Here is a 12,389-nt window from a genome sequence, read left to right as displayed (position 1 = left end):
CGTGGTAAAACGTCAATACGGCTCGAAATGCAATCCACACTGACGACAGTGCGACTTCCTCAATTCTCAAAAATCTCAACTGGCCCCTGAAAGTTGTCGAAACGCGCTACTTGGCTACTATGAAGGTACTCGACTGGACGCAAGTAGAACCCACTGAGAGGTTCGGGCGGTGTGTCAACTCTGATCACAGTATGAATCTCTTTGGTCACATAAGTTGGCTCCAACTGATCGGGACCCACTTTGGTTGTGTTTGTACCGAATGCCAGATAGAAAGCAAAGTCAAGAATGAGTTGTCCAAGTCCTCGTTGACGATCACGTCGTCGAAATACTGTCCGTATAAGTACTCCAATTTATGAGACAAGAAAATGATGTCCCTCAGCTCGTCGTCCTGAAAAGAACAAAGGAGATTAGCGTCGACGTGAGTCGGAGCGGATGGGAGTCGGGGAGCAGGAACGAGGGGAGCATTGGACTCTCCGTACGTGTTGATCGAGGCTTTCGTTCTTACCGTGAAATTTCGGTTCTTGTCTGGATCGAAGGCCGAACGCGCATGGTTTTTCTGTCGCGTCTCCTTGAAAATTTCGAAGGGCGGCGGTTTGATGAAAACCACGTGAGGCTTCACGTCAGATGTACGTAGCATCTTCAACGCATGGGGATGAGGGGTCAAAACCGCTGTATAACCGCTGGACATGAGTGCCTTCACGCTCTCGATCGATGTTCCGTAGATGTTTCCTTCAAACTCGCCGTGCTCGATGAATCGACCCTTACGGATTTCCCATTCCATTCTCTGCCTTGAAATAAAATGATAGTCCCTCCCGTTCACCTCGTATATGCGCTGCGGTCGGGTCGTGTCTGGGGAAGAAATCTTTCACCTTAAACTTCATACATGACACCTAAGACCGCTTTCGAGAGCCATGCCGAATCATTACGAAACTCACGAGGTACCGTCGTTCTGAACAAGTTGGGATTCGTAGCTATCATGCGTCTCTTCAGTTCATTCCGGCCTACTCCGGGTGGACCGATCAATATGAGAGGTCTCATGAAAGTCAGCTGCGAAGACATGAGCAGCGAAACTTCCTCGTATGTCGCAATGTGGTCGTGATCGAAGGAGTCGCTCTCGTCTAGTCTGTACATGGTTTTCTTCACTTTCCGAACTCGACTCAGGATTGGCGACTTCAGGATGCCGCTGCGTTCCTGAACTGTGAGCTCCCTCTGACACGCGAATCTCCTCTCTTGGCGAAGCGGCGTAGGAATCAAACCCACTCGTACCGTATCCTCATCGCCTGCAACCGGAATACTCCAGAGCATTAGTCGAATTGCACAGCGAAGTTGTGACGGCGCCACGATATTTTGTCAATCAGTCATGTCGTCCATGACGATGAAAAATTACGAAATCCATCACACCTATCCGAGCTTGCCACCAATACATGTCGTCCTGGGCGATCACGTGGAGGATATCCCCCTTACGGAACGCCAAGCCGGCGTCTGGACAATCGTTTTGAGCGTCCTGTGGGAACTCGAGCGTTAGAATTCGGGCCGTTACGCTCAAGGTCTGCGAATCGGATCCAGACGAGCTGATGTGCTCGATAGTTTCCCATGGCGACGCGTGTCATCGCTACTCACCCGGAAAGGATCGTAGTCGAAAAGACATCTAAGGTGCAGCGGATTCACGTGGCTTGCGCGAACAGGTGGCAGACCGCCACCGGGTAAAAGTTTCACAACACAGTTGGGACTGCTCTTCACCAGCTCGAAGACTTCATCGATTTGCGCAGGAGTCCTGCCTTCAACGTCGATACCGTTGATTTCAATGATTTCATCGTCGGGCTGGATCAAACCTGCATTGGAAGATTCGGCTTAGCTGGGGATCCGCTATCGCCGAGCGGATGACCCCACGGCAGGAGATTGAGAATGTCCGCGAGTCGCTAGGGACTCAACTCGCCTACTCACCACTGCGATCCGCAGCTCCTCCTTGGAGAACTCTATGCACTCGAAGCGCACCGTTCAAAGGGTCGTATTTGACGGTGATGCCGAGCGGCTCTGGACCCTTAACAATTTGCACAACCTTCACAACTTCTTCATCGAAGTCGATCTCATTTGGGGGTAGCGGAGGCTCGAAATCTCGCCGCGCGATGCTGTCGTGGGCCTCGAGGAGACCCTTGACGTGGGCTTTGTTGAGAATGGCGAATAGTTGTGCTGCATCATCGTCGTGATACGCCTGGTACGCTCCAATGAAATCCTTAACTTCTTCGGCTTTCTTGATGGCGTGTCTGCTCCGAGGTTCCTGGTCCTCGGGGTCGAGCTTGCTGAATCGTTTTTGGATCGAGAATAAAGCATTAAGCTTCGGATCCAGGAGGACGGCTTCATCTTCAGGAGGGGTCGAAATGTTCGCAACCTGCCGCAGGAGGTTGCATTCTTCCTCTGTGGAGAGATGGACTCGGATCAGAACTTGGGAGGGACTCGATTTGAGCACAGAGGTTTCCCATCGTGTTTTTTCTTAGGGAAAAATTCTCTAGAATAGCTCACCTAGACTGAGGATGATCTTCCAGGTCTTATCCGGAAGTTCGGTCGTTTCATCGTCTTCTTTCTTCTTGTGGCGATCGATGAGGTGCTCGATAGCCATCTCTTCGATTGGAACTTTTGCGTTCGAATTCGACCATCCGACTTCATGCCACACCGCTCGATTCAATAAGGGGGACCTTAAGACAGAACAAAGCGATTTTGGCATTCTTCACCGAGACATCTTGGAGATCTGTAGAGCGAAAATTATCTCCCGGTGCTCGATCTCCCCCGGAGCGCAGCCCTCCTACCTGTGGCAACAGCTTTTCGATTGGCAAAAACAACAATATTCCATCAGCGCTTCTTTCGTCATCTCACAGGGTATCAGCCCGAAGAGGGCTCGTGTTCACAGCGTCCCCACACTTGGGGGTCAGAAGCATTTTCTGATTTGCTTGAATGATATCGATACACTTCCACCGTCATGAGAAGCTCTACCCGAAACCAGATCACTGTTTCGAGAAGGCTCGGGGCGCAATACTTTGGCCGTTATGCATTTATGGCCTAACTCTTCCGGGCCAGAGGTGGCTCGTTTGTCGGGAGAGGTCCGCGCTCACAGACGCGAGAGTCGTCGAATCTTAGGGACGATGCCCTGTGACCCAAAGACGACAGAGTACTCGCCCGCCCGACCGCCTCCCTATCTACCTGCCCGCTCTCTGTCCCTTTCTTGGCGCTCATTTGCCTTCTGGGCAGCTCAACACACTCACCGGTGACACGGGGCATACTCGATTTCGACGGAGCTCAGTGAAGCGATCTCCCTATTTTTGAGAAAACAGATCCTCACCCTAGTGTCATGTTTGTGCGGCTCCCCAGCTCATATCCCGCGCGCTTGCTCTCGGAAAGAATCGTTTTCTCGAATTAGTTCCGTGTGCCAGCCAGGGCAGGAAAACAAGCTCCTCCGATCGAAATGTATTTTCTTTCGGGTTCTCCCTCGAGCTTTGCTGGATGAGCTTCAGGCTCAACAAATTGAGCTCAGAAAAGGGAACAGGTACGCAAAAATAATAGTCCCTGAAAATTACCGGTCCTCTGGGTTCTCGGAACGAGAGAGAGTTGCAGTTCGAAACTTCCATCAGTCTGCCAATCCCTTGACCCAGATTCGCGCGACATGCTCAAGCATCGCGAAAATTGCTTTCCGCGCTCTATTCAAGGGGCTGGATGGAATGTTCATGGTACCGGTCCTCCCATCAATTCCTATGCGGTGAATGAGTATGAGAATGTCGAGTTCGCTTACCATAGTAAGAATCAGCTGACCATGGACACTGGACAATTTTCCAGCCCTTGAAATGATTCGATCAAGCCATGTCGCTTCGGATGTCCCGAATCGAGGCGGAGTGAAGCGAGCTGCAGGCTTTTCAAAGGAGCGACACAGATAGAACACCGGTGCTATTCGTCAATGTTCGGATCATTGAGCGAATGTTGTGAAGTACAGGACTGCGCGGAGGAGCGAGAGGTCGAGCCGGGGGAACAGGGCGAGGGTCGCACATCAGCCGCTCGACCCCCTGCGCTGCCAGGACCCAGCAGACTCTACCATAGAGTTATGTCGACGGAAAAAAAAGACTCGGGAAACCGGGGGAAGAAGGTTCCGAGTATCATAAAAGACGATGATGGACCCGTCTCGATGGTAGTCTCCTCGATATCAATTTCTCTTTATCCTACTGGGGCCCAAGAAGACGTTTACTATCCTATCCCGTATGTCACTGAGAAGTAATCCGGAGTCCGAGTGAATTGAAGGTCGATTTCCCTGACCATCCCGAGTATCGATGATCGTGATCCGTTGGGACTGAGGACTCTGACTGACCCGGAGATTCGTTCGGCTCGTTCGCACAACTGGAGAACTTCCTGGGCTCCGTTGATGAGCTCGGGACCTCATCTCGGCGAATTTTTCGGAGGAAGATTTTTCTAAAATTCCCCCGAGACAATCAAGTGAGAGAACCCTTGCATACATTACCCGATTCTCCGACATGGAGAAGCTTCGACCTCCCGTCTACTGAAGCGGAGGTCCCGGAAAAAAGTCCAGCCGCATTTATTTAGCCCTTTCAGCTGGCATCCGGGTTCGGGAGCGGGGATCCGGCTATTCTGTCACAGAAGCTAGTCGAAATCAACTCGGTTTCTAGAGCGGGGAGAGCTCTGAGCAAGGCGGAGCCGAACACCTGGCTCAAGCGAGAAGCCACCAGTCATTCCCCCCCCCCATGCTTCGTTCCCCAATATTTTCCGAAGTTCCTCATCGAGCCGCATATAGGAGGGGGATGCGAATTTCTGATTCGAGAGAATTCTCTCGATTCTCGATAAATCAGGAAAACTCCACGGATACTCACCGCGAACGGACGGCGCAGCCCCCATTTCGTTTTTGAAATTCGGCGCCATAAACAGAGGCTCAACCGCCCGCCCGCTCAGGGAGCCATGTCGTCGGCTTCATCCGGTTTCGATTTCTTTTTCCTCGGAGCTGCATCGGTGTGTATATGGTGATCTGAAACTTTGGTTAATATCTCATTATTTCACGTTTCCAATCCGTTGTCGTTGGTGTAAGCGGCCCCGCTCCAATCGGTTCCTTGGTTCACGGATAGTCGGCGACTGTGCTATTCGCCACGGCATAAGTTTTCGAGTGTATCATCGGTGCACGTTGAAGCGCTGCGGCGGCAGCCCGACTGACAACGTGGTCGCGAAGGCGACAATTGAAAACGGGGACTGGCGGAGCGTCGAGAATAGTTTTCCCACGACCGGATCGTTGCTCTAACGGCTCTAGAGGCTCCTATCGGTTCTCCGCATGTCTTGCTCATTTTGGCTCCCGATGTTTTTCAGGTCTCATCATGGGACGCTACCAAACCGAGCCCGACAACCCGGCCAAGTGTAAGTTCCTCGGCAGTTCGATATGTTCTCAGTCTCCGGAACTACCCCATCTCCGTCGGGAGGGCTGGTTCGAGAAGGAATAATCATTGAAACATATTAGCTCTCCTCCCTAAATTCTGACTCTTACCCCGAAGCCGCCAAATCACGAGGAAGCAACCTCCGCGTTCACTTCAAAAACACTCGTGAGGCAGCCCGTGCCATCAAGGGAATGCCGCTCAGGCGTGCGAAGAAATTCCTCGAGAACGTGATCGAGAAGAAGGAAATCGTTCCTTTCGTCAGGTGTGTGCATCTCTCTCTCTCTTTCTCTGTGCTCGATGAAGTTTGTCCAGGTCCTTCTGATTACGACCGCGTCGGATACCGCCACCGGGGACTAGAATCCATGGTGGGGTGCAAGCGGCGAAGAATTCCCCCGCACGCGGAGAAATCAGAGCAGCTGCAGAACTTTGGGATTTCATCCCTGCATCCGGAATTCAGAGCCCGATTCGGGACTCTCGGAAGAAGATAATCGGCCTCCTCATGTGCTCTACCAGGTCGACTCGATCTTGGTCCGAAGACCGTCCACATATGTTATTCCTTTGATCGGCGTTCTCTCGAGCTTTCGACATCGTTGACATTCGCCGAGCCCGACCGACTGAGTACGCCGCGCGATCTGCGGACGATGACCGTAAGCTTGTGAACGAGACCGAGCGTTGCTGAATTCGGGAAGACCCCTGCGACTTACGTGCATCCGTCAATGTCCACTATATTCAGCTCGCTCATCGAGCATTGAATTCTGTACGGAAGCTATCTACGAGAGCAGCTTTGCGGAGATTCCGTGGTCGGCGAGTACATGGAGTATTCTATAGCAGAAACAGGTGGACTCCGCAACCTGAATCGCCATCGGGATAGTGAGGCGAGGCGAGGCGAATCTTTCGGTTCCGTCGGGAGCTCACGAGCTCTCCGGATCGCCCAATAATCACGCCTATATCGAGGCATCGACGCTTCACCTCATTATAACTTATGCAAATAGGAGGCTGCTCCATGTACCGCATTAAATCAAAACGTATCAGAGGGAGTGTCGGAGGGGATCGCGACGCGCGAGTCATACGTCGCAGCCTTCCCGCAATTTCTCCTTGAGCGCGCAGAAGAGACTCCTACATATTCGACCTCAATCTTTGCCGTAACGATAGGACAGCCGAACTTTCCTGGCCGCGGAGGATGCTCGCGATGTCTCCGGATCAGCAGAAAGAGTTTCTGCTGCTGCTGCTGCTGCTGCTTGTCTGACTGAGTACGCGGAGGAGACCTGCAATGGGCGGGGATAACCTCGCCGCTAATGGCAGCTTATAAGATGGGAAACGATGCAGAGGCTGCTGGTATCTCTCGGGAAAGGTGTAATAATGCCTCATTTGTCGTATAACCGGTGACGCTGGAAAGGCGGCTGGCTCTCCACGAGTTGGGTTTGGCCTACTATTCACCGTTACCCGCTCCGAATGGAAGACTCCCTCCTCATCGACGATGCGTCGATTTACTCCTTTTCTCCGTCGTCTATCCCCCTGTTTTCCGGGGGAACAATCCAGCGACCGTCTATCCGGCGCCGAAGTGAATCGGAACACGTTCAATGGTTGTCCAACAACAGCGTGGAGAGTGGACGGCCGACAGAGTCTAATTAAACAATGGCGGCTGGCCGCTGCAGCGCCGGGTTGCGAATGGGGAACACATGAGTGGACCGTCGTCGGGCGCGGAACTGACAGACATGACAGACCCATCTCCGTCGAGCGGAGATGGGTCTGTCATGGGCCAACTCAGCGTTCGATCGCACTCATGCCGTGCTACTGTTTCGACGACTTCGTTGCTTTTCCGTCCTCGCGTCCGTCGAACTCCGAATAGAATCTTCGAGGATGCGCTTCCTGTGGCCGTAACTGCTGCCCGCCAGAGATGTCGCTTGCCTGCTGTATGACGAGAAGCGGAAGCAAGCAACATGTCGAAAAGGGCTTCAAGGGCATTTGTCCGCTCGGTGTATCCCGCATCAGGACGATGCGGTGGACGAGAAAGAGGAGCCATCAGTTCGAGTTGGACGAGTCGTACGGCCATTGGAGTGTGACGCTCTCTGACTCACCGCTTGTTCTCTGGAAGAAGACGAGGCGGGACGCTTTGACGCACCGAACAGGTCTCCGCGTTGATGTTTAGATTGCGAAATCGATTTGCCTCATGCATATGCGTCGCTCATATTTTTCAATCTCGGACGGGAGAGGGCGAGGAGACATTCGCGGAACGGGAAGATTCGAAATTCTTGGCGCCCCTCAATCGGCGGAATATTTCCGCCTGATTCGGGATGATGAGTCTTCATCCCGCAAATTTCGGTCGCCGACTCGACGACCGTCGCGGAGGCTCGAACACTGATTGACCTGCCGACTTTCCGAATCCGCCTCGACAGAAGAAGTTGCCCCGCATGACTAAGAAGACTTACAGAGGTGATCAGGAAAGAAGTTCGTAGAAGAGAATCTGGAATTAAAATCAGGTCTGATCCGATGTTGCAGGTTCAACGGCGGAGTCGGACGCCACGCTCAATGCAAGGCGTGGAAGACATCGCAGGGTAGATGGCCGAAAAAGAGCGCTGAGCATCTTCTCCACCTCCTGAAGCACGCCAAAAACAACGCGCGTGAGAAGGAGCTCGATGTCGATCGTCTCGTCGTCGATCACATCCACGTCAGTCGCGCTCCGAAAACTCGTAGGAGAACCTACCGTGCGCACGGTAGGATCAATGCCTACATGAGCTCGCCCTGCCATGTGCAGCTGATTCTCACTGAGAAGGAGAACGTCGTCAACAAACCCAGTGCTCCCGCCGAGGAGGAGAAGAAGAAGCTGTCGAAAAAGAAGCTCGCCCGGGCAAGAATGATGAACCGAGAATAAGCATAGATCGGGCAATGAATAAATTGTTGATCTAAGCGGATCGATAATGTTTTTTTTCTTCTACGAATCATGCGGGATTTAAGGAATCTATATGCTCCTCGACCATTCAAACACATGTAGAAGCATTGACTCCTCATGGCTACGCGTGTCTCTTTAGTTCTCATTGATAATTATAATTTATAATTATTATTCCCCAATGATGCAGAATATTTTCGAATACACAGCATAAGGGTCGAGCTCTCTTCGGGCGCCCTCCCGATCCATGACGACTCCTTAGCATCCTTGTCTCGAAGGACTCGAATCATTGCTCCCCCGCTCCGGACGACGAGCGAATTTCGGTCGGACTCCATGTGGAAAGGGGTTCATATCTGAGAGCCGAACTCGACCAGAGAAACTCGTCCGTTGAATTGAGTGTTCGCTCGGACGGTGGACTTTCGACATCGTGTCTTTGGCCATGGCAATCGATTCAAATCGATACGATAGGCCGATCGTTCTGCTGCTTCAATGGAGAAGAGTAAGCTGCTCGATTCAGTAAAATCGCGTGGGTCCCGAAAGCTCATTATTTCAGCCTGTCGATGTTTTTGAAGCGAAAGACAGGAGAAAATCACGGTTTCACCTCGAGAGTTCCATGTTCAGCCTTGATTTGCTTGCCGTCGACCATAGGAAACTCAAGATACCCGCATTTTCGTCCGTATCCTGTCAAAGCGTCGTGGCGCGTCTCGTATGAATGGTTGTGGGAAGTAATTAGCAGGGGTAGCGCCGAGGGGATGGAGCTCGTCGCAGATTAGTCCCGAGGTCTACCTCCCGCGAGAGAAGTCGCGATTTGGCCTGACACCCTTTCTCCGACACCAGACCAAGAGCGTAGATGCCACCAAGCTTCCGTCTACTGTCGTTGCTCTCGTTATGATTCCGCAGTTCTATGGACCCGAATAGAATAGAGCCGGGAGGCCGGTTCCTTCGCGCATGGTTTAAGCCCTGTCCGGGTACAGATTTTAACGGAGCATTAGCATTACCCGGGATGCAACTCTGAAACTCGAGTGCATATTTTCCGCTACCTTCATCGAACGGCTCCATCGTGAATGATGATGTGAACTGCAAAATGTCCAATGCAAGTGGATCGAGACACCAAGATTGCATGGAGAACAATCAGGCGAGCTCGAAGGCTCGAGTCTCGACTGATGGAATGATGCTCCCTCAGAGTCCGGAACCCACGAGTTTCGTTTTCGGCCAGAAAATGAGCTAGTCGGCTAGTACAGTATCCGGAATGTGTCAAAAGGGAAGCCTAGGCGGGACGGCCTTCGTATCACGCCGCGACTCCATCCATCAATGGGAGCGACGGAAGTCCACCGTCACTTTCGGGAACCGACGCGACAATATTGGTTCGATGAATCCACCGGCAGCCCGTCATAGACGGACTGGGAGGACAGCCGCTCCTCTGACCATGTCGCCACGTCCCATCAAAGAGGCGAACCTCAATCCTCGCAGCCATCGGGTTGCCAGGCACTTCGAATGTTCCGGTGCGGGCGGTTCTCAGTCTTCTCTAGAATCATCGTTATCATAGCGATGTGGCGCGCAGAGCCATGATTAGGGCTGGGAAGTTGGCGCGATCGCACCAAAAGCCGTGAATGTTCACGGTATTTTCAGGCGATCCTCCATAGGAAGTCAATGGGGGGTGAAAATTGCCGTGAATCTTCGGGAAGAACGCCGTGGATGATTCCCAGCCTTAGCCGTTATCATCATCGTAGAGCTCCTCATCCCGAGTCAATCGAAGTGTGACGACGTTCAGCATCCCAGGGTTCGAACATGACAGGAATATATTGAACTCAGAGCGAGCGCTGAGAGTGGAACTTCACTTCGCGTCGCGTCAACCGCCTACCATCAAGGACGAAGGGGTCGACCGCTGAAGCGCATCTACGATTCGTGAGGAAAACTGCAGCCCTAAGGCTGCTCGATACAAACTCCTGTGCAACTCTAATGACCTGCATTCAGCAAATAGAGCGATTAACTGGCGATGTGAACGACACCTGTAATTTTTTTCTCATGTCGTCGAGCGACCCCTCACCAGAGAAAAATCATACCGCCTGTACGCGTCTTCGCTTAAATCAATGCCGTTGGGACTCCAGTGCGATTCTCGCTGATGGAGGTGACGGCTGTCTGCTTCATCTGCCTCCGAGAGATTTCCAGCTTTTGAAATCGCCAGATGTCAAGCTCCCCTCAGGGAATACTTAGGGATGTAGGTGCTGCTGCTCACAGTCGTCGGGTCGTGACCTGCCTGACAGCGTAGCTCCCCGACCGGGGACGACAACAACAGGAAAAAGAAGACACAATGCGGGGCTGATTGGAGATGACGGCTAAAAAAGATAATCTCCGACGCCGGCAGAACAGTCAGACTCGAAATTTTCACTTTTATGATCGATTCGAGCGAGAGAGATTATGCGAGAAACTGGTAGGCATCTCGAGGGCTGTTACTCGATGCATTGCGAAGGAAAATCGATTACCGATCCTCTGAGGGAGCGATTTTTTCAGCACTAATCAGAGGGTAACAGGGAATATTCCTCCCTGAGCTCGGACTGGGGCGCGATTATGGCGCACGGGACCTCTCACCATCGCTGAGGAATTTGAGAGCACTTCCACGGCTTCCGAAGCGTCGAACTCATGTACTCGCCGCGATATCGCAAGAGCGAAAATCTCCTTACTCAGTATTTCCGGAATTCTTTCGCCCAAGGACGTAGTCATTGTGCGATGAAATCATCGATAGCCTGGATCATGAGTCTGGAATCCGATTGCTCCTACTCCTAGTCCTATCGCTTGTCAGACTTCTTCAACCGCTCCCCTTCTTTCAGATTCACTGATGTTGATGCGTGACAGACGGGTTCCGGAGAGAGAGATCAGGAGTTGATATGAGATGAGAACTTTGAAATGAGTGTCGAGACTCCGGGGGTCTGACAGAAGTTTCAAGTTGAGTCCTTCCATTTGGGAGCGTCGATCGAAGGCTTTGCGCTCGCGGAAATTCAGGAAACGTCCCGGCGAGAGCGAGCCCGAATGATTATCGCTTTTCCTTCCGATTGCTTTTTTTCGTTTGAAACGGTCCTCAAAAGCACAGAGAATGAAATGTCGCAGGACGTTTTTTTTCAAAAGTGAATGAGGCGACTCGATGTTCCTGTAAAGCTGTAATTTTCCGACGAAGCACTGCGAAACGTCACTCGAGGAGCGAGGCGGCTTTGTCTCTGCGAGCGGAGGACATTCCGTTTTTGAAGAGCATTCGGCAGCGTTCGGTTCTCCTCATCACTCTGGGCTCTTCATTCCTTCGGAATTCCGAAAGAGCTCGAGACTGATCATGAATTCAATCGACTCAGCCAGGAATTGGGGAGCCTCGCTGGGAAGGATCCTCAACGGAAAGGAACGGGAGTCGAGTAAGTATCAATGAACATCCATGTAGGCCCTCTATCGGATGGCCCAAGGCCATGAGCATGCATATTCATGACGCCAACTGCGGAGGATAACACAGTATACACCATCTGATCAGCTGACCGAATTCTGGGGGACGCAAACGAAACGACCGAATCCTACGTCGATGCATGATCTTCGGATTAATATTTGGATAAGTGAGCTGGGGCTGTATTTTCGGCCATCGGCAAACCGTGGAGAATGATTGAGGGCTTATGCGAAAGTATTTGGAGCACAGGACTACCCGCGAGGGGAGCTCGAAGGGTTCTGGCGACGGTGGAGAAAATTCATCGTGTTGCTGAATCTATAATTCGCCCGTTCTCTCTGTCCGGAGGAACTGCGAGGGTCACTGTAGGAGGATGCCAGGGTCCAGGTTCTGGAACCAATCCGTGCGAGCCCGGGGAGTCCGGCTTTCGCCGTAGTGGGGAGATCCCAATCACAAGAATCCCATCGAAGGAGAGTCATACAGGCCATTTCTTTCAGAGTCCGAGGTTTCCTCGATATGATCAAGTTCTTCGAAAGCGGGCCTCGAGTACCTATTTGAATAGTCCGAATCCCTCTTTTGCGAGAACCATGTTTGACCTACGAAAGCCTAGGAGAACTCTCGTCGTTGGATCTCGCGATCGCCTGTCTCGGTATCTCTTGCATTACTCCTG

At 52.2% G+C, this 12,389-nt stretch overlaps 2 protein-coding genes across 3 annotated transcripts; one reads left to right on the top strand and one right to left on the bottom strand.

The window, feature by feature from the left end:
- Positions 1-29: 29 nt before the first annotated feature.
- Positions 30-3,985, bottom strand: metro (membrane palmitoylated protein 7-like protein metro). Its single transcript, XM_003741936.2, has 8 exons — positions 3,782-3,985; positions 2,521-2,693; positions 1,945-2,415; positions 1,621-1,832; positions 1,402-1,504; positions 936-1,280; positions 506-849; positions 30-388 (listed from the first exon to the last, which is right to left on the bottom strand). The coding sequence occupies exons 2-8, from the start codon at positions 2,615-2,617 to the stop codon at positions 206-208; spliced, it is 1,755 nt and encodes a 584-aa protein (XP_003741984.1). The 5' UTR covers positions 2,618-2,693; positions 3,782-3,985; the 3' UTR covers positions 30-205.
- A 997-nt stretch (positions 3,986-4,982) lies between these two features.
- Positions 4,983-8,326, top strand: RpL17 (ribosomal protein L17). Of its 2 annotated transcripts, none has more exons than XM_003741917.1 (4): positions 4,983-5,001; positions 5,350-5,397; positions 5,532-5,676; positions 7,914-8,326. In XM_003741917.1, exons 2-4 carry the CDS (start codon positions 5,358-5,360, stop codon positions 8,284-8,286), a joined length of 558 nt encoding a protein of 185 aa, XP_003741965.1. In that variant the 5' UTR covers positions 4,983-5,001; positions 5,350-5,357; the 3' UTR covers positions 8,287-8,326. The 2 variants fall into 2 exon arrangements, with proteins under 2 accessions (XP_003741965.1, XP_003741966.1); XM_003741918.2 differs by having other exon boundaries at positions 4,990-5,028.
- Positions 8,327-12,389: the final 4,063 nt, after the last annotated feature.

Source organism: Galendromus occidentalis, unplaced genomic scaffold, assembly GCF_000255335.2.
Source record: "Galendromus occidentalis unplaced genomic scaffold, Mocc_1.1 scf7180000077231, whole genome shotgun sequence".
NCBI classification, from domain to species: domain Eukaryota; kingdom Metazoa; phylum Arthropoda; class Arachnida; order Mesostigmata; family Phytoseiidae; genus Galendromus; species Galendromus occidentalis.
This window is presented reverse-complemented; position numbering and strand designations above follow the sequence as displayed.